At 43.1% G+C, this 21,837-nt stretch overlaps 1 protein-coding gene across 1 annotated transcript in view; it reads left to right on the top strand.

Moving 5' to 3' along the window:
- The first annotated feature begins 6,414 nt into the window (after positions 1-6,414).
- Positions 6,415-21,837, top strand: part of LOC124788291 (facilitated trehalose transporter Tret1-like) — a 74,987-nt gene continuing 59,564 nt past the window's right edge. Inside the window, exon 1 of the mRNA XM_047255523.1 lies at positions 6,415-6,596. Coding sequence (XP_047111479.1) covers positions 6,551-6,596 — 46 coding nt within the window. The 5' untranslated portion in view covers positions 6,415-6,550. The remainder of the gene's footprint in view (positions 6,597-21,837) is intronic.

The raw sequence follows: 21,837 nt of genomic DNA, 5'->3' as shown, positions 1-21,837 counted from the left end.
CATGTGTGTGCTGTGTTACGACTTTAGTGTTACCTGTGGCATTGTCTAGTGGAGGAACAAAACGCTGTCTCAGAACACGGTTTTCGAGAAGGTTTTGATTAAAAATTAGGCGCAAATGTAAATGTGAAAATAAAACAACCAAAATAGAACATCTCCAGTGGTTTCGGACTCCTTTCTCTGTTGTAATATTTCACATATAAGGTCACACTCTATGTAAATGAAGATCGTATCTGGAAACTACCAGGTGCAAAGATCATAGAACAAAAACAGCAACATTATATCAAAGTGCAAAGAACGTATAGCAAAACAGCACTACTATATCAGAGTAAGTTTTAAGATTTGATGAATACATATGTTAGAGGAAATACTTCAAGTGAGATACAAATCCTTTTCTATGGAGACTATATACCTCAAATTTCGCAAGCGTTTATGTAATCAGGTGACATGTTACGAACCCTAAGCGCAATAATTATGTTGCCAACAGTGCTAAAATTATGCACAAATAACAATTTTGGCTGCGATTCAGAGACAGAGGATGAAAGGACTGCGAGAAAGAGCTAAGATTTGGACATGCTAGAGCTGTAGGTTTGTTAAATGTACATCTACTACATGTTATAACTAAGTAAATGCTAAAGTAATACACTGATACCGAATTAAAGATACGCAGATAGATATACACTCGATGATGTAAACAGATATATGTAATATCAGGCTGACATGGATACAAACTGTAGGTTTCATTTGGATTAATCTACTGAATTTTCTAAGGGAAAATATTGTCCATTTGGAAAATATCAAAGGAAACATGGGAAGGATACAATAATTCATGAAAAATATGCATGGAAGGATGGAGTGATGGAGGCAGAGAGAAAATAAATAGCTAAATTCAATGCAAAAGTGAGAGGGAGAATGGAGGCAATGAGAGAGAGGGTGAAATGAATGATTGAAGGAGAGATAAGTTTTCCGGAACAAGAGCCTAATAAGATTATATCCGTTACACGTTATAACTAAGTGAAGGATGGAGTAATACATTTGTTATGCTTTAAAAATGTGCAGTAGCTATACTATTTATTCTATTAATTGCTGTACATATAATCCCAAGCTGACAGGGGAGCAAGCTGTTGGTGAATTGGTATATTTGTAAAGTATCAAAGTAATCGCTTCAGTCACGATTTGTTGATGAAATCGCTGTGCGTTTCAGGAAATAAATCGCCGCCTTTGGGCGATGAAACCCTCAAATCAAGTAATACACTGCCAACAGTTCAAACCCACGATTTTCTAACGCAGAAGGCTGTGCAAGTATTTCGCGCTTGCGTTTATTGTCAACACATGCATCCTACCGCTATCTCCGCCGAGTAACGTGAGCCGCCTATCGCAAGAGCAGCTGACCGCGTTTCTCGTATTACACGAAACACAGACGAAACCCATTAATGCTGGACGTTACCGCAATCAGTCGCGCTTGCGTTAAACATCAGTAGGTCTGCAGTTCGTTAAAACACTTTTGGCATTTATTATGATCACAATCAAGAGCTGTTAGATTAGGATTGTGACGAAACCGCTATCGGAAAAAATTTGTGAGATACGTGCTAAAAGAATCAGAAATAGTTAACTTGACACTAGAAGGAGCCACGGAGGAAATAGTGTAGGGCGAGACAGAAATTTGGAGACATTAAAAAGAATTTCAAGGATACTATACAAAGTTGAGAGGTACACCTGAAAATCTCAGCACAGGACAGGAGGAAATGGAGGAGATCTCCACCTGTCAAAAACATAATGACGTAATAGAAGAAGGTAATAGGTTTGTCAGTTCTCGAATTTACTTCCACGTATACAAAAATCCAATAGAAAAAAAATTAAAGGTACAAAAAGAAGTTGAGTCCCTGCTCGCCGCACTTGCTTGCCGATCATCACAAAACATTCTACGGTCAACTCTGTGAAAAGGGTTAGTATTTCTATCGAAGGATCGTAGGATGCTGTAAGGGGTCCGTAGGCCCTTACTATAAGTTTTGCGACAGCACAGGTCGACAGGACAAACAATCGATAGTGTGCGTCGGGTGGCGAGAGCGAGAGCGAGTGTTGAGATAGTAGTAGTGTGGTACGCGCTGCGGGCCGAGCCGGGTGGAGGTCTGTTGCTGGAATGCAAGACCGTACCGACAAAGGGAGTGGCCATCGCCGTGGTGTAACCCCTTTGTGTTAGAAATATACGGGAACGTGGAAAAGTATAATTAATAGAGTGATCAGTGATATTTTTGTGCCGATATTTGTAATTACGCGTCTACCGCGCCGGCATCATTTGGATTGCAGTGTTGGATTGCAGTGTTGGATACAGGGATTAAAATTTGCGTGTGACGATAATGAATAACAAAGAGGCCTGTGCTAAGATTAGCCGTTATTAACTCTGTAAGACGAAGGCAGTGGCTGTCTCCTCATTTTGGTGTTTTTGTGATAAATATAGGTCGTTGATTGATGAAGCTGTATTGTTGTTCTTCTTGCCACCAGACATTTTATTATTACAGCATTTGAGAAGGACAGAATAGAATGTAACATCTCCGCAGCAGTCCAATCCGATTGCCAGCCCCATTAGGTACATGGTCACATTAATTATTATCTATTTGGGCTGCTATCAGATCCCGATCGAGCGGGTTAAGTCAGTAAAATAAACCGGAGTGTTACAATGCGGGTCTATGATCTTGTCCGTACGTCGGGTTGCCATTACCCATTAATAAGGCACCATCTTGGAGAGCGAACACAGACACATTTGAAAGATAACATTTTAGGACTGAGGGGCGAGGGGTGGGGGGGGGGGGGGGAAGCAGTGTCACTGCGAGCCTTGGGTGGGGGCGGGGGGGGGGGGGGGGGGGGACCTCTGCAACTGTCTCGACGCGTGCTCGGGCTGTTGGCGGACTTGGACAGCGACAGTTCGTTCAAAAATGGTTCAAATGGCTCTGAGCACTATGCGACTTAACTTCTGAGGTCATGAGTCGCATAGAACTTAGAACTAATTAAACCTAACTAACCTAAGGACTTCACACACATCCATGCTCGAGGCAGGATTCGAACCTGCGACCGTAGCGGTCGCTCGGTTCCAGACTGTAGCGCCTAGAACCGCACGGCCACTCCGGCCGGCGAATTGATGATGATTAGGACAACACAACACGCAGTCCCTGAGCGGAGAAAATCTCCGACCCCGCCGGGAATCGAACCTGGGCCCTTAGGATTGACATGACAGTTCGTGCAGGCTGCTAATAGCATTATTAGTAGGAGGGAAGTTACGGTTGTTGCTATGCATCACCGTTGTCTCTTGGGCCAATTTCAGCTGTCTCGATCCTGTAAAACATCAAAGTCATTGTGGTGATTAATTTGATTATGAAATAAGCCGTTCATTGTAATGTATCACCTGAGATTTGTTTAAGATTCCATTGTTGTTAGCTTCCCTGTTACAACTGTTGGTTTGGCTGCATTGATTGCATAGCCAATCAGACACGCTGTGGTACGGGTTTGGTCGAGCTAGTGTTGTGTGTGTTTTAAAGTTTCAACTACCCTTAACAGTTCAGTATTCCCTGTTAAAGAGCGTCTTTGGTCTGTTACGCATCCACTTATAGTGGTCAGCTAAATAATGCAAGCTGCATAATGCTCAGTACTTACAGTGGTGTGACGCAATTCTGCAGTGTAATATAGAGATTCAGTCACGAAATACATGACAGACGGCTTTTGGAACGTAGAAATCGTAAATAAAACTCCTACCATACAGAGACGATGTTTAACTGTTAGTGCAGAATACTAAATAATGGCAAAATGTTTTAATGTATCCAACACAGGCTGCTCTGTGCAATTCCGCGAACAGCGAGATGCAGCCAGACATCAAAATAACAACAGTAGACGACAGTTTACGGTCGTCTTCCTTCTCCAGACTTTTAAATAAAGTAATTTCAACATCCAAACGCGACAATAATGTCTTCTAAATATTTAGATTATAAAATTCAATATCTTGGCAACTTCGCTAATCAATTTTAATAAAATATTATGTGGCAGGGACACTAACTTTTATAATCTAATCCGATGGAAAGGGCACTGGTCTCCCCAGGGGGTACTAACAGCCTTATTTCGCAGCCTAAATTTTTTATCTGATTGTGAACCCTAGCTATGAAAAGACACTCAGCAATTGGAGGTAAGGTGGTTTTGTGGCTTACTTCGTACTAGGGTAATAGTTCACGCGCAGTGGTTGAATGGTACGTGAAACCGCCTGTATTATTAAATATCTTCAATAATCATTATCTTCGTGCGGAATTATCCTAGCTGTACAGTTCCTAAGGAATAAAATGCATTAAAAAAAAGAAAAAATCTGCACTAAGTTATCTACTATTATATTGGATATGTTAATCAAGTAACTTTGGAACTACAATTTTTTTAAGCTTTCGTTTTGGTTATGATATTTCTCTCCAAAGTTTTTCACCAACATTCTAACATTTCTGATGACCGTAGTCACTTATTTTCCGATAATGACTTCCATAAACTCTATGGGCCAATGTTTATCCCGTCGTGCGCGTTCCACAGTTTTCGTGATTTGGAAATTTGTTTTTAACTTAGCGATTGGGTACCCTTCGTGTCACCACAATCGCCAGTTAACCTAAGGCAGCGAAGTCATGCGAACCATCTGAATTCTGTAAGCTTTGTGCCCTGTGTTGTCAAATATTAAATATTTATGCATTGTTTTTTTCTGAGAGGGTGATTTGGGACCATTTGCCCAAACGAGCGTGCGAAATCCCCTAAAAACCACACTCAGGGAGGTAGGCGCACCAGACCAAAGGCCATTAACTGGCCGCTAGGAATCGACCAGAGATCTGACTCACCTCCCGATCTCGCAAGCTACCGTGCTACGCGGTAAGCTACAAAAGTACACCGACGACTTCGACTGTCAGTTGCGAAATTATATACAGTCGAACATCCGCTGTGTAAATTTATGAAATATAAGGAGCTATTAAAAAATTTCATTTCGAAGGCAGTACAGTCCAGAATCGGCATGCTAATCAGGCAAAATCGCCGTTAGATTTGAGACAATCATCCCACAGGAGCATCAGGCTGGAGATACCCGTTTCGTAAAACACCTTGTCATGCTGCGTGAGGAAGTCCGCAACTACCTGCTGTATATCCACGTCCGAAAGCAATCGCTGATCCTTCAAGGCCTTTTTTTAAGGGCCGAAGGCGTGAGAATAGCATGGGGAGAGGTCAGGACAATAGGGCGGCTGTTAGAGTGTCTCCACTTTTTGATTATGTGCCCTTATCGGAGTCACGCTACGTTGTGTGTACTCTGCAGCAGCGCCCTCAAACGGAAATTTTCACTATTAATTTTTACAAAAATGTTCAAATGTATGTGAAATCTTATGGGACTTAACTGCTAAGGTCATCAGTCCCTAAGCTTACACACTACTTAACTTAAATTATCCTAAGGACAAACACACACACAACCATGCCCAAGGGAGGAATCGAAACTCCGCCGGGACCAGCCGCACATAATTTTTACAACTTCAGTCACTTTTTACTCGTATGTTTTAGCACGATGAGTTTCGGCAACATGCTACCATCATCAGGTCCCTGCGTCCGCAGCTCGCGGTCTAGTGGCTTGCGTTGGTGCCTCTGAATCACGGGATCCCGGGTTCGATTCTCGGCTGGGTTGGATATTTTCTGTGCCCGGGGACTGGGCGTTTGTGTTGTACTCATCATTTCATCATCATCATCATCATCAGCGGCATTCGTGACAGAGGGTAGACTGGATTGTGTAAAAATTGGACTGTGTAAAAATTGGGACGAAACATCATCGTCATCATCAGGTCCCTGTTGCCAAGGCGTCGTTCTAAAAAATACTAGGGAAAATTGACTCAAGTAACAAAAATTAATTCATAAATTTATTATACAGTCGCTGATTTCGACCACTTCCATACAACATGGATAAATTGACGTTTACTGTGTAAGTTTCTTTATTTGTAACGGTCTGTCTGACCTGCAGTTGGTATAGAGAAACAGCTACAGCTGCTAACACCGCGAAACAAGCGCGATGTATTAGATACATCTGTCATTACGTATGCAGCTCGTTTGCGTCGATAAGACTCTAGGACACGAGAAGAAACGCCCGAGAGGGAGTGACAAAGGCGTATCCCAGACGGCGTTAGCACTCTATCCGTGGAAGTCGAAATGTTTCAGCCACCACGGTTTGGCACGCATCCAAGTGATATCCCCATACGTAGGCTTCAGGAAATACAATTTCTGGCAACGTGCCTCGGTGCTAGCGTAATTAGCTTGTTTTTGTTGACGATAAATGTCAGCAAGTTTTCTCGATTGCAGAATATCTCGCGCTTTATCATCGGCAGGCGAACTGATTTCGGGAAAGAGGCAGCCTTACATAAAACGCTGACCGCCGCGCACATACGTCACGGGCGGCCCGTTGGACAGTCGCGGCCGACGGCCGGCGTGGAGGGGTCAGTCTCCAGTCTCCGTGGCGCCGGGACACCTCGCGGAAGCGACCGCAGCCACCAACCACCAACCACCAACCACCATGGTCGCCAGCGGCGTCACCAAGCAGTATGCTGCCGCACTGGCCGGTAACTCTCCTCTCTCATTAATTACTCCATGGATAGGCCAACGTGTACTGTGCTATATAACTAACCAGTTACTACTCTCTCTATGCAACTGGTCCGAGGCTCAACCAGTGTGCACTTTGCACCATTGCGGAAGAGCGTAATCTGTGTTACTAAACGGCTAAGATCAGCTGATTCCAATGTCAGGCTGCCTGCTTAAGGAACTCCAGCGGCAACAAAACTTTGATTTTCAGTACTTCATATAACTGCTCACCGGACTTAGAAATTTAAAAAATGCCGTCTAACCTTTCCATTAAGAGGCATAATCTAACGTTAAAGGTTCAACGCAATAAGTCAAGTGTTAAACTCAGTAACCGTCTACGTGTCTTTAGGCAGTGAAATTCACGGCGCGCACATTAAAGAGACTATATTCATTCAGTACCTGAGAAGACGGGCACTTAGCAATTCCCAACAAATTACACACATGATTTTAAACCTTTTCGAAATTTTTCAAACCATCACGCCCCACAAAACAAGAGAAAGTGAAACGTTTTCCAGTTACTACATTGTCGCTGTTCATAGAAGTAGAACTTCAGCATCAGAAACGACGTTATAGTTTAATATTCACATCACTGACGTCAATTTGCTGTAGGATTTTGACACATATACTGTGTTCGAACATTATGTATTACTTCGAATAAAACGGTCTGTTGACGCATAGTCGAAACGGATTCAGAAACATACTTTTTGTGAAACACAATTAACTCTTCATTCGCAGGACGTAATGAATGATATAGACAGGGAACCTCAAATTGATTTCATATTTTTAGGTTTCCCGAAAGCTTTTGACGCTGTTTCTCACAAGAAATTTCTACTCAAACTGCGTGCCAATACAGCATCGCGACTGCATTCGTGATTCCCTAACAGGAAGGTCATCTAACGTAGTAATCAACGGAAAATTTTTGAATAAAACAGAAGTGATGTCTGGCGTTCCCCCAAGGAAGTTTTATAGAACCTCTGCTGTTCCTAATCTATATGTACGATCTAGGAAACAATATGTGTAGTCCTCTAACTTGTTTGCAGACGACGCTGTCATTTGCCGTCTACTAAAGTTATGAGAAGGTCAAAACCAATTGCAGAATGATTCAGACACGGTATTTTTATGGCGCGAAAAGTTGAAATTGTTTTTGAATAAGAAAAATTGTGATGACATTCATATGAGTACGAAAAGCAAATTTTGGTTACGCGAGACAGCATACAGATCGAAAAGCCCATCAATTCACCTAAATACCTAGGAATCACAATTACGAACAACTTAAGTTGCAACTATTGTTCTACTTAAGAGACTGCCTACACTATGATTATCCCTCCTCTACTAGAGTATTGCTGTACGGCGTGGGATCCTTACCACACAGAATTGACGGAAGGTTCCGAAGAAATCCAAAGAAGGGCAGCTCGTTTTGTATTATCGTGAATTAGCAGACAGAGCGTCAAGCATTGGTAATCACTTTTTAACAATAGTGTTTTTCGTTGCGGTGAGATCTTTTCAGGAAATTACGATCACCAAAGTTCTCCTCCCTCCTAATTGAAAATATTTTATTTTTGCCAGGCTACTTAGGCAGAAATTATCATCGTTATAAAATAAGAGAAATCATAGCTCGTACAGAGAGATTTTACTGTTCATTTTTCCCACGCGCTGTTAGAGAGCGGGACAGTAGAAAAATAGTCTGAAATTGGTTGGAAGAACCCACAGTCAGCCACTTAAGTATTCGTTGCAAAGTAGTCATGTAGTTCTGGATGTAAATGTACTTCTTTACTACTAACTCTGTTCTCAACACGTTTTCCAGACGGTATCCACGTATACCACTAAACGTTCCTGCAAAATTATATCAGTGTACGACACAAAGTCCAGGAGATATAGCGTCGTAAACATTGAGATGTTTGAAAAACTAGCTTTTCTTAAAATGATGCACAAATTATCCCGATAATGAGAGTACTTCGCGACTTCCAAATTCAAAAAATGATTTCAAACTTTTTCTAAAACGTTCTCGATTACAGGCCTTCGATACTGTGTGATATATGGGAGCTCGGTTCTTTAAAGAATCTGGAGTCAGGTTTTTGGTAAGAACAAACCCATGTCTCCGTAAGTAATGACAAAAGCGCTTCAGTTGGTAGCGCTCTCTCTCTCTCTCTCTCTCTCTATCTATCTATCTATCTATCTATCTGTCTATCGCTCTCACCTTGAAATCATCATGGACTGTTATATATTGATAGTTCTGGGGCACTCTAGATTTTTTCTAATCGCCTAGAATTGGTGTAACACAACATAATAATAGCGATTTCGTCTAGGTATTGCCATCTTCAAATTTGTTACATACTAAAGGCGTGGTGCAACTTAATCGTATTCGCGAGGACATCTGTTCAGATACCCATCCGACAATCCAGATTTGAGTTTCCATCAGTTTTCACAAACAGATTTTGTTGAAAAGGAAAGGTCTGTTTCCTTTCCCGTCCACCCTCAATCCGAACTTACGTTCCCTCTCCAATGACCTTGTAATCGAGGAGAGTTTAAACCCTACACTTATTTTCTTCCTTTTATGGGTTAATTGTGAAGCTAATCATTAAGTCCACTTGAACGTTACAAGTTTCGTTAGGCTGTTTAAACAGCCACTAACGCGTTGCACTCCTAACTCATAACATTGCAGGTACGAAATTGGATGTACCAGCCCGAAAAAAGGTTATTATATAAGATTCCGATATAGACAGCTAGTAAAATCATTACAAAAAGCTTCTTTTAAAAAAAACCAATCTAGTTTTCCACAACGTAACAGGAGTGGCACTTTTCCTTTTTTGGCAGCAGCTGGATAGATTTATAAGATTTCATATATTTCATTGCTGTTTTTTCATATGATTTTACACACTCGTAAAAACATTCAGTACGAAACTCTCAGGAAGAAAGATCTAAGGTAACTGCAACCAAAGATAAGGGGGCACTACAAAAATTCCTGACTAGATAGAGTGCATCACCAGTTGTACAACTGCATGACGTTAGTTCGAATAAAATCAGAATTCAATTGCGTAGTGCATAAGCAGTATGCGCAGCTTCTACAAACTAAAGTGTCCTGCTGTTTCGCTTCAAGGTTGTCATTAGCTACATAATTTGGCGTCTTAAATGCACAAGGTTATTCGGGAAGTAAGATATGATACAAGGCGGTAAATATTTCCAGACAGAAATAAGAAATGTGTTTGTTATTCATATAAGTAAATCAACATCTCTGCTGTTCGTAGCTGTGTAATATCCAAGGCACGAACTGGACAAGTTGGATCAGTATCAGCTGGACTCACATTTCTCAAAACCAAGCTTCAAAACTGCTTGTACTCTTTTAGATTCTGGTTTGGCTTGATTTCCCTAAATTACTTAAGACAAATACTTATATGGCTCCTCCGATAAAGTCCCTTTGCGGACGAAGCCCATACACCCATGTTAAGTTGGTACTAGAAAGGAACCAAAAGGCGTAGGCCTGTAAACAAATTCCATCCAGAAAACTTTTTTAAATAGCTTTCAGCGCCTTTTTAGATGCATTTGTTCCAGAGCATGCCACTGCGTTTACGCAATTGAACAAGTTTTATTTTCGGTAGACTCCTAGACCTAACATTTTCAAATCTAAGTTAAAATATTCCAGTATGATTTGTCTTCACTGCAATGTACAACAGATAATTAAGCATCTTCAGGGCTTGGACAGATAGAAAAATCTGAAAAAAGACAAACAAGAGAGCAGTGCAGTTAAGGTAACGTGGGGTTACACTGCCTGGGACGTGTAATGTGTTGCAACATTTGTACGGTATATTAATTTTTAATTATTTTAATTTTATTCTACATTGCAATTCATTGCAGTAACTTAGAACTTTATACTGTACCGTATTACTAACTTGTAAAAAAACTGCAGATATTTTATTAGATTTTTGTTCAGTACTTCTAAAACCACAGCAAAAGAACCAAAACCCGTGTTACTGCTGTCAACAGTGCGATTACATAAAGTAGTATTTTAACGAAAAACTACTAGTTATTGTAAGATGCACACGTCAATAATTTTCTCAACTAACAGCTATGTGCCTATCTTTGCGCTATGTTTATAGTTTTTCAAGGTCACTTTATTTATTAGTGTAATCATCAAGCGTCATGCGTCGTCTGCGTCACCCAGCATTGGCAAGAACGTGGTTATTGCGACCTGTACAGTAATGATATTTTTTTTTTCTACCAATATCAATTTTTTAAGCAAATCATATTCACGGAAGAAGAGGCAGAAGAGAAAATTCCTAATGTCATAAAAACAAAAAAACATACAGAATGTAAAAGAATTAATATACCGTACAAAAATTAATATACCGTACAAATGTTGCAACACATTACACGTCCCACGCAGAGTAACCCCACGTAACTATAACTGCTCTTCTCTGTTGTTTGTCTTTTTGTAGATTTTTCCATCTGTCCAAGTTCTGAAGATGCTTAGTTATCTGAATTGTAAAATACAGTCAAGACAAATCAGATTTTTAATGAATATTGAGATCGCGTGCGCAAACCAGACTATGTCAAGCTTCATGAGATAGAGATACCCTCACACTGCCATACGCCGCACCCAAAATTTCTTAATTGACGCTTAAAGTCTTATTTCTCATGGTAAAAAATCACCGTCGATCACTCCGGTCTCGAAAAAGGACACAAAAATTACGATTTAATGATGTCCCTAGAACGATAAAGTTTTGTGACCGGAGGACAACACGAAGTCAGGACGCACAGCTCGTATGAAACACAGGTGGTCACACGTTATATCTCGCACGTCATTGACGCAGCGAACAAGCTGATTTCACGTGCTGCGATCTCCGAAAGGCTTTCGAAACCATTGACTGATAATAAAGATACAATCATACGGAACGCCTCGACAAGTGTGTAGCTGGCTCGATATCATTACGAAGCGATATGAAATGAAACGTGCATATCAAGTAATTGCTGATAAGGAAAAATAAATGACATCAGTTTATTGCGAGAATTTTTTAAATGTGTAGTGAAAAACATGATTCCTATCCAACTTTCGTTTTAACACGGCTCAAGTGAGTGAGATCATTTAGTGGTCGGTTCCAAGTAGAATATTGAAGAAACATTGAGGCATCCTGCTGGGTTTATATTTCTTTTATAGCAGATGACCAAAATGTCATCCGCTGTGATATACATAAATTGTAGTCTACTCATAGGAAACTGTCGTACAAATACAGGTTTCCAAGGGAAATTCTTACAATTCTTTGGCGTCTGCGATGAGCGCACTGACTCCAAGTGATCGATAAATGGCGGTAGTGAACACTGTGGACGTCAGTAGCAAGTTATCGAATTGTAAGACATCAGATTCTTGCATCAAAATACATAACGTCCTGGAACGATAACTCTAGGTTTATCGAAAGAAATCATACTAAACCCTCCGTCGGTGGCAACCTTTTCGTAAATTCATTCGGTCGCAATGTGCCAAAAAAGTAAACAATTTCAAACTGAAATAAAAAAAGGGTTCAAATGGCTCTGAGCACTATGGGACTTACCTTCTGAGGTCATCAGTCCCGTAGAACTTAGAACTACTTAAACCTAACTAAGTTAAGGACATCACACATATCCATGCCCGAGGCAGGATTCGAACCTGCGACCGTAGCTGTCGCGCGGTTCCAGACTGTAGCGCCTAGAACCACTCAGCCACACAGGGCGGCCTGAAATAACACCCACCACCTTTTAGGTCTAGCGAAGTTTCCTTCGTATTTACCTTCTTTAGGATCGAGATTAACGAATTAATAAAGTAATTGAAGGAGAAAAGTTTTTATTACCCAAAACACACGATTCTGAAAATAATCATATTTCAGCTCTCCATTGTACTTGATTTAAAATTTTGACTGAATTGTGACCTAAACGTTAAAAGAAATCATAAAAAAACATGTAGGCGCTTCAGTCTGGTTCTAGTGAGCTCAGTCCTCAGATTTGCTGGATTTAGGCTCCTCACGAAAAGTTGGAAGGATGGCAACTTTGCGCTCACTGCAGACGCCGTTTGCGTGTTTATTGCAGTTCGCCTTGGCACGAGACAGACATCTCGAAACGGTAAGTCTCCTGAGACCAGCTTAGGTCGGGCTGGGAATACTCCTTCGCCTCTTGAAGGGTGGTTCGAACTTACGATCGTAGTTACCAAAATGCCTTGTGGGGCCGAACTTCTTCAGGCAGATTTAGACGCTGGAGGGTATTCCATGGCTCTTCTGGCTCCTTCTCTGCAGCTCTGGAAGAGCAATCCCATAGACTAACTTTTTGAGGAATGCCCTCTTGTGCAATGGTTCGAAATCATTGCCAAGATAGATGAACAGGGAGTTGAACCCAAAAAAAAAAAAAGGTTCAAATGGCTCTGAGCACTATCGGACTTAACTTCTGAGGTCATCAGTCCCCTAGAACTTAGAACTACTTAAACCTAACTAACCTAAGGACATCACACACATCCATGCCCGAGGCAGGATTCGAACCTGCGACCGTAGCAGTCGCGCGGTTCCGGACTGAGCGCCTCAACCGCGAGACCACCGCGGCCGGCTCAGTTGAACCCAGTCCCATTCATCGTCGAATAAAAGATTACCACTGGCCAACGCATATTGTTTCTGTACACATCTGCTGAAGACATTTAGGCTGCAGTGTCCACTCCACCCTCTGTAGAGTTGTAGAATACTATGATCGCTGGCCTTTTGGCCTTTCCAGATGAAGGCTCAATTGTATCGTCATTATGAAGTGAAGAAATGAGGATCACATTTTCTGCTCTTTGGGGCAGTATGAGACCACTGTTTTCCCATTGTTGACCCGAACATACAGACACGTACACAAAAGCTGGTGGCTACTGTTTCTTGTTTTCCTTTAGCATAGCAAAGTAGGTGAAATTATGCTTTTTGAGTTCATCAACAGGAGTAAAGTCGGTAAACAAGTTGTCTGACGTGTTATTTTGTCCACTTTCCATTAAGGGTACAACCATTCATTTGACAAAATCAGGTGGTTTGTTGCTCACTCCGCAAGGATCCTCGGGCTGTGTGTCAGTATACAGGGTGGTCCATTGATAGTGACCGGGCCAACTATCTCACGAAATAAGCATCAAACGAAAAAACTACAAACAACGAAACTCGTCTAGCTTGAAGGGGGAAACCAGATGGCGCTGTGGTTCGCCCGCTAGACGGCGCTGCCATAGGTCAAACGGATATCAACTGCGTTCTTTTAAATAGGAACCCCCATTTTTATTACTTATTCATGTAGTACGTAAAGAAATATCAATGTTTTACTTGGACCACATTTTTCGCTTTGTAATAGATGGCGCTGTAAGAGTCACAACCGTATAAGTACGTGGTATCACGTAACATTCCACCAGTTTGGACGGTATTTGCTTCGTGATACATTACCCATGTCAAAATGGACAGTTTACCAATTGCGGAAAAGGTCGATATCGTGTTGATGTATGTCTATTGTGATCAAAATGCCCAACGGACGTGTGCTATGTATGCTGCTCGGTATCCTGGACGACACCATCCAAGTATTCGGACCGTTCGCCGGATAGTTACGCTGTGTAAGGAAACAGGAAGTGTTCAGCCACATGTGAAACGTCAGCCACGACCTGCAACAAATGATGATGCCCAGGTAGGTGTTTTAGTTGCTGTCGCGGCTAATCCGCACATCAGTACCAGACAAATTGCGCGAGAATCGGGAATCTCAAGAACGTCAGTGTTGAGAATGCTACATCAGCATTGATTGCATCTGTACCATATTTCTATGCACCAGGAATTGCATGGCGACGACCTTGAATGTCATGTACAGTTCTGCCACTGGGCACAAAAGAAATTACGGGACGATGACAGATTTTTTGCACGCGTTCTATTTAGCGACGAAGCGTCATTCACCAACAGCGGTAACGTAAACCGGCATAATATGCAGTATTAGGCAACGGAAAATCCACGATGGCTGCGACATGTGGAACATCAGCGACCTTGGCGGGTTAATGTATGGTGCGGCATTATGGGAGGAAGGATAATTGGCCCCCATTTTATCGATGGAAATCTAAATGGTGCGATGTATGCTGATTTCCTACGTAATGTTCTACCGATGTTACTACAAGATGTTTCACTGCACGACAGTATGGCGATGTACTTCCAACATGATGGATGTCCGGCACATAGCCCACGTGCGGTTGAAGCGGTGCTGAATAGCATATTTCATGGCAGGTGGATTGGTCGTCGAAGCACCATTACCATGGTCCGCACGTTCACCGGATCTGACGTCCCGGGATTTCTTTCTGTGGGGAAAGTTGAAGGATATTTGCCATCGTGATCCACCGACAACGCCTGACAACATGAGTCAGCGCATTCTCAATGGATGTGCGAACATTACAGAAGGCGAACTACTCGCTGTTGAGAGGAATGTCGTTACACGTATTGCCAAATGCACTGAGGTTGACGGACATCATTTTGAGCGTTTATAGCATTAATGTGGTATTTGCAGGTAATCACGCTGTAACAGCATGCGTTCTCAGAAATGATAAGTATCACATTGGAACAACCGAAATAAAATGTTCAAACATACCTATGTTCTGTATTTTAATTTAAAAAACCTACCTGTTTACCAGCTGTTCGTCTAAAATTGTGAGCCATATGTTTGTGACTATTACAGCGCCATCTATCACAAAGCGAAAAAAGTGGTCCAACTAAAACATTCATATTCCTTTACGTACTACACGAATATGTAATAAAAAATGAGGGTTCCTATATAAGAAAACACAGTTTATATCCGTTTGACCTATGGCAGCGCCATCTAGCGGGTCAACCATAGCGCCATCTGGTTTCCCCCTTCAAGCTAGACAAGTTTCGTTCTTTGTAGTTTTTTCGTTTGACACTCATTTCGTGAGATATTTGGCTCGGTCACTATCAATGGACCACCCTGTACACTTCCAAGCTGTGGGTGTAGGTCGTCTTTGCAGCCGTGAGGATTAACAGTTTGATATCATACTTGTTGGGTTTTGAGGGAATGACTGACAGAAAGGGTATCTTCCTCTGAAACCTGCGAACATTTCTCCGAAGGTGACTTTCTCTCCAACAGAATAGTTATTTTGAGAATTCTCGACAAAAATTTCAAAGATTTTACGAATATAACGTAGCCAGTCATACACTTTCCTTCGCTGTCTGGAATTGCAATCGTCGAAACGAAGGCACCTGAACTAGGTTTTAAAGCGTCTTAGATTCATGACCGGGCCAAATTTTTCAACTTCATTGTTCTCACGACCCCAGAGCTTTTCCAAACTTTTACGATTTTCTTTATAGGCTCCTGCAAGGTACTGTAAACCACTAAACGCCAGAACTCCAGTCACAGTTATTGGCCTGATGTCTCTCACTCGTGCAGCAGTCCCGCTGATGCTCTTCATATATTGACTGATGTTTTTCACCATTATTTCTAGCATAGTATCAGTGAAAAAGTGATTCCAACACTCAGCTGTGATTTTGCTCGGTCTAGCTGTTCCTAGAACCCCTGGAAGATGAGTGATAATATTTTCTGGTCCTCTGTGCTTACCCCTATTCCAGGGGCGGGCAAACGTTGCACGCGGCTCATGAGCGCACAGCGCTGCACGTGTGCTGCTCGCGTGCAGTCGTCGAATGGGGCTGTGGCGACAGCCGGCAGGTTGCGGCAGTGTACTACCAGGCTACGCTGCGGACGTTGATGCGAAGCGAGCACTATGTAGTGAACGTTGTATTTCAAGAAACGGAGAAGTGGAGATTTGCTATCTTTTAAAAAGTAATGGGAGAATATTTTTTTCTTTGTGCAAAAACGTGAAAAATCGAAATGTTTAATATGTGGCAGTATTCTCGCTGGTCAACGGAAGATTAGTATTGAAGGCCATTATAATAAATTTTACAAGGACGAGTACAATTTATTGTCGGATTCTGAGCGGATGGGGAATTGACTGAGCTTAAGAAGAGCGATCTGACGATACCAGATGAATGTGTCGTAGTTGGCCGGCCGGAGTGGCCGAGCGGTTCTAGGCACTACAGTCTGGAACCGTGCGACCGCTATGGTCGCAGGTTCGAATCCTGCCTCGGGCATGGATGTGTGTGATGTCCTTAGGTTAGTTAGGTTTAAGTAGTTCTAAGTTCTAGTGGACTGATGACCACAGCAGTTAAGTCCCATAATGCTCAGAGCCATTTGAATTTGTCGTAGTTGCTGTTGTCACGAGAGATCTGCGACTTTCTCTCGTCATGTCTCTCATCTAACTGATTTAACATTTTATGGAGCACTGTTTTCAAGTTTTCAGGACGACAACAATAATAGCCCAGCGGTATGTGCAAGTTATAAGACTGCGCTTAATATAGCGAGAGCTGGAAAACCATTTGCTGAATTAATAAGTCTCGGTTAAGAGCAAACATCAGTGATGAAAATTTACGTAACTGCTTGTGTTTGTCTGCATGTAGAAATTTTGTTCCAGATATTAAACGTGTTGTAAACTCCACCTGTGATAATTAAATAAAACGTATCGTAGGTAATAGGTACTCTTTCAAACCATGATTTCTTTCAAGCACTCCTACTAATCTTATTCCTTCATTCGATAAAGCAAGCTAGGAAACAAAACGCATTACAGAGGAAGGAGCGGACAGAAGGTATGGTGGGGTTGGGAGATAAGCGGGTGGCCAGCTTGCCCCTGTGTGCACGCAGAACACCTGTTAACTGCACGCGTGCAAGTGCACCGCACACGTGCAGGATTCCTGCCCGCCCCTGCCCTATTCGGTGGCTTCCTGGTTCATTTGGTCTTCCTATCCTTCCCTAGAACGAAGGGTGTATCTTCTTCCCCAGTATCACAAACCTCTTCATCGTCAGAATCAAGTCACTACACTGTTGTTCAGTAGACATATCATTCTCTTCTTCATCCCCATATTTTGACGAAATATAGCTTTCTTCATCTAAATCTTCTTTGAGCACTGCATCCACATCATCATCGGCTGTCAAAAGTCTTGTTATCTCCTTGACATCCTCCTCGTTACCCAAATTGAGCGCGCTCTTCGCCATATTATCCAAAAACCTGGAACAGAGGACATACGAATTAAGTAGTTTCACCATAACGGGTTCATTTGCAGTGGGAAAATCATGTACACGTCATTAAAGCACCCTTTTGTTCTATAAATCCAAAAAAATAACCTTATAAACTGGTGAAATATAACCAGGCTCCTTTCCCTGTGACGACGCGACGTAGCGATGACAGCGGTGGAAGGTGGGGAGGCTGCCGGGGAGGGGGGCGCCACCTGTAGCAGGGGGGCCAACCGAAAAGCTGCAGCTGTGCATTTTTTCAAGGGTGCGACCGAAGGAGGGTTAACTGCCCAGGATTTATCAAACTCTTGGAACATATACCTGTCAGCCGGTACATATTTGAATGGGGTAAATGGAAATGTCGTGTGGCTAGGGCCTCCCGTCGGGTAGACCGTTCGCCTGGTGCAGGTCTTTCGATTTGACGCCACTTCGGCGACCTGCGCGTCGATGGGGATGAAATGATGATGATTAGGACAACACAACACCCAGTCCCTGAGCAGAGAAAATCTCCGACCCAGCCAGGAATCGAGCCCGGGCACTTAGGATTGACAGTCTGTCACGCTGACCACTCAGCTACCGGGGCGGACATTTGAATGGGGTGGTGAATGGCAAAGTATAGCAGAAGGCGTGTGACTGGGATGCGTAGCGCCTTTACACACGAAAGGAGCCATAATTCCTTGTTGGTGGTCTGTAGAAATTCTTCTTCAAAATGTAAGACATGGACAATGTGGGCGTGCCGACAAGAGCATTGTTTCCCATTGGAGAGACCTTACTGTGTACGGCTTATGACTGCGCTAGGAAAACAAATGCTTTCGCTAAACTCACACCTCCGTGAGAAACATTATGAGGAAAATCTTCTTCCATGTGCGTGGCCACCCTGAAGTCATAAAGCCACCTGAAGGCTTCGCGAGTGGATAAGCTCGTTTCCGACACGCCGCAAGCCGGACAAAACCGCGGAAACGCTTTCTGGACTCGGGTACCTGAAAGTCTGGTCAGCTTTTAGCAGAAAAGTTGCCAGCCTGGAACAGGAATCAAAGAGAATTCCTCAGGGTCCATCGTCTATCGGATAGCACTGCTATACAGTCAGCCAATGATAATATCTGTGATTCTTCGGCTTCTGCTGCCGTATTTGTTGATCAAACGGTCCATGCGTGTACTGCCGGTCACTAGTGGCAATTGACACAATATTTCGGCGATCAGGCATGTCACCATCTACGTGTGTTGAGAAATGAGCTCCCGAGGGCACGCGGTCGACTTATATCCCCATCCACCCACAGGCAGTTTCCTCCGCTGTTACCGCCCGAGGGAGAGTGTCAGCGATAACAAAGACGCTTCCGTCGGAGCCTGTGGTCCCTAAGTACGCCCTGGTCGCCAGGCGACTGCCAAGGCCAGCTTTCGGGCGCGGACCACGGAGGGAACGGCTTATGGTGAGAGAGGATATAAGTCGGCTACGTACCCTCAGGAGCGCAGTTCGTAACGTACCTGATGATGGCGTCATGTCTCATACCCAAAATATTATGCCCGTTGGCCACTTGGATAGATAGTACGCCTGCGGACTGTTTGATCAATGATAATATGTGACGACAAGATTTCAGTGCAAGAGGGTGGAATCTGGATCACAGCCAGAGAGCTGGGGAGTAGTTTAGTAAAGTGATGAGCTTTGGTGAACTTTTTGAGTGGAGACACTCAGTGATGAAAGGCACCGTAATGATTCTTTCGAAAACATCGTGTTGAGACTTCATCCCAAGATTTTGCCCTTGGTGCTGATCCGATCCCGCGATGGCTTCAGCATACTGCGTCTTGTTCTGATTCCCACTCCAGTCTTCGCTTGATTTCATTCTACATCTACATCTACATCCATACTCCGCAAGCCACCTGACGGTGTGTGGCGGAGGGTACCTTGAGTACCTCTATCGGTTCTCCCTTTTATTCCAGTCTCGTATTGTTCGTGGAAAGAAGAATTGTCGGTATGCCTCTGTGTGGGCTCTAATCTCTCTGATTTTATCCTCATGGTCTCTTCACGAGATATACATAGGAAGGAGCAATATACTGCTTGACTCCTCGGTGAAGGTATGTTCTCGAAACTTCAACAAAAGCCCGTACCGAGCTACTGAGCGTCTCTCCTGCAGAGTCTTCCACTGGAGTTTATCTATCATCCCCGTAACGCTTTCGCGATTACTAAATGATCCTGTAACGAAGCGCGCTGCTCTCCGTTGGATCTTCTCCATCTCTTCTATCAACCCTATCTGGTACGGATCCCACACTGCTGAGCAGTGTTCAAGCAGTGGGCGAACAAGTGCACTGTAACCTACTTCCTTTGTTTTCGGATTGCATTTCCTTACAATGAATCTCAGTCTGGCATGTGCTTTACCGACGATCAACTTCATATGATCATTCCAATTTAAATCACTCCTAATGCCTACTGCCAGATAATTTATGCAATTAACGGCTTCCAGTTGCTGACATGCTATATTGTAGCTAAATAATAAAGGATCTTTCTTTCTATGTATTCGCAGCACATTACACTAGTCTACATTGAGATTCAATTGCCATTCCCTGCACCATGCGTCAATTCGTTGCAGATCCTCCTGCATTTCAGTACAATTTTCCATTGTTACAACCTCTCGATATACCGCAGCATCATCCGAAAAAAGCCTCAGTGAACTTCCGATGACCACAAGGTCATTTATGTATATTGTGAATAGCAACGGTCCTAAGACACACTCCTGCGGCATACCTGAAATCACTCTTACTTCGGAAGACTTCTCTCCATTGAGAATGACATGCTGCGTTCTGTTTTCTAGGAACTCTTCAATCCAATCACACAATTGGTCTGACAGTCCACATGCTCTTACTTTGTTCATTAAACGACTGTGGGGAACTGTATCGAACGCCTTGCGGAAGTCAAGAAACACGGCATCTACCTGGGAAACCGTGTCTATGGCCCTCTGAGTCTCGTGGACGAACTGCGCGAGCTGGGTTTCACACGATCGTCTTTTTCGAAACCCATGCTGATTCGTGCAGATTAGGTTTATAGTCTCCAGAAAAGTCATTATACTCGAACATAATACGTGATCCAAAATTCTACAACTGATCGACGTTAGAGATATAGGTCTATAGTTCGGCACGTCTGTTCGACGTCCCTTCTTAAAAACGGGGATGATTTTCCAATCCTTTGGAACGCTGCGCTCTTCTAGAGAGCTACGGTACACCGCTGCAAGAAGGGGGGCAAGTTCCTTCGCGTACTCTGTGTAAAATCGAACTGGTATCTCATCAGGTCCAGCGGCCTTTCCTCTTTTGAGCGATTTTAATTGTTTCTCTATCCCTCTGTCATCTACTTCGATATGTACCATTTTTTCATCTGTGTGACAATCTAGAGAAGGAACTACAGTGCAGTCTGCCTCTGTGAAACAGCTTTGGAAAAAGGCATTTAGTATTTCGGCCTTTAGTCTGTCATCCTCTGTTTCAGTACCATTTTGGTCACAGAGTGTCTGGACATTTTGTTTTGATCCACCTACCGCTTTGACATAAGACCAAAATTCCAAGCTGATGCTTATTCTCACGAGGATTCGACTATGTTTCCTTCTTTGAAGGCAGTCTTCCGTCCCTCACCTGACGCTGCTTTTGTTGCAATCCGATTGCGGTGCTGATCTGAGTGTTGACACCGCTGCCAACGAGTCGTTCTCATGACCACCGTCTTCCGGTTCAAATCTGATTCCTCGAGTGCCACCTTCGTAATTCAACCGCATGTAATACAACCGTGGTCGGTCAGAGAGCAGACCCCCTCAACGCAGCCAAGCGAGCTCTCGGCAGTGTAACCCTCACCAGTGGACGGCGGTGCTAACCCTCTCAGTCTGCACAAAGGGAACAGCCCAGTCAACAGCCAGCACTTGTCAGTTATCTACCGCGCACTGTCCACTAGCCAAGTTGAAAGGCAAGACTACAGCCCAAGACACAGGCGGAAACAGATCGACGCCCGCTGACAGCCAACACTACACTGTCGACGTCGGATTCAAGACTTAAATGATGAGATCTAACTGACAAGCCATCTCCCCAGAAAGTCCAATTGCGCAGTTTCTGCCCAGTCCAAGCACCCTAAGACCCTGTATTTAATGATTATTTGTTTTGTTTTTTGTTGTTTTAACGTATTGT

The sequence above is a fragment of the Schistocerca piceifrons genome, chromosome 3 (assembly GCF_021461385.2).
Source record: "Schistocerca piceifrons isolate TAMUIC-IGC-003096 chromosome 3, iqSchPice1.1, whole genome shotgun sequence".
NCBI lineage: Eukaryota > Metazoa > Arthropoda > Insecta > Orthoptera > Acrididae > Schistocerca > Schistocerca piceifrons.
This window is presented reverse-complemented; position numbering and strand designations above follow the sequence as displayed.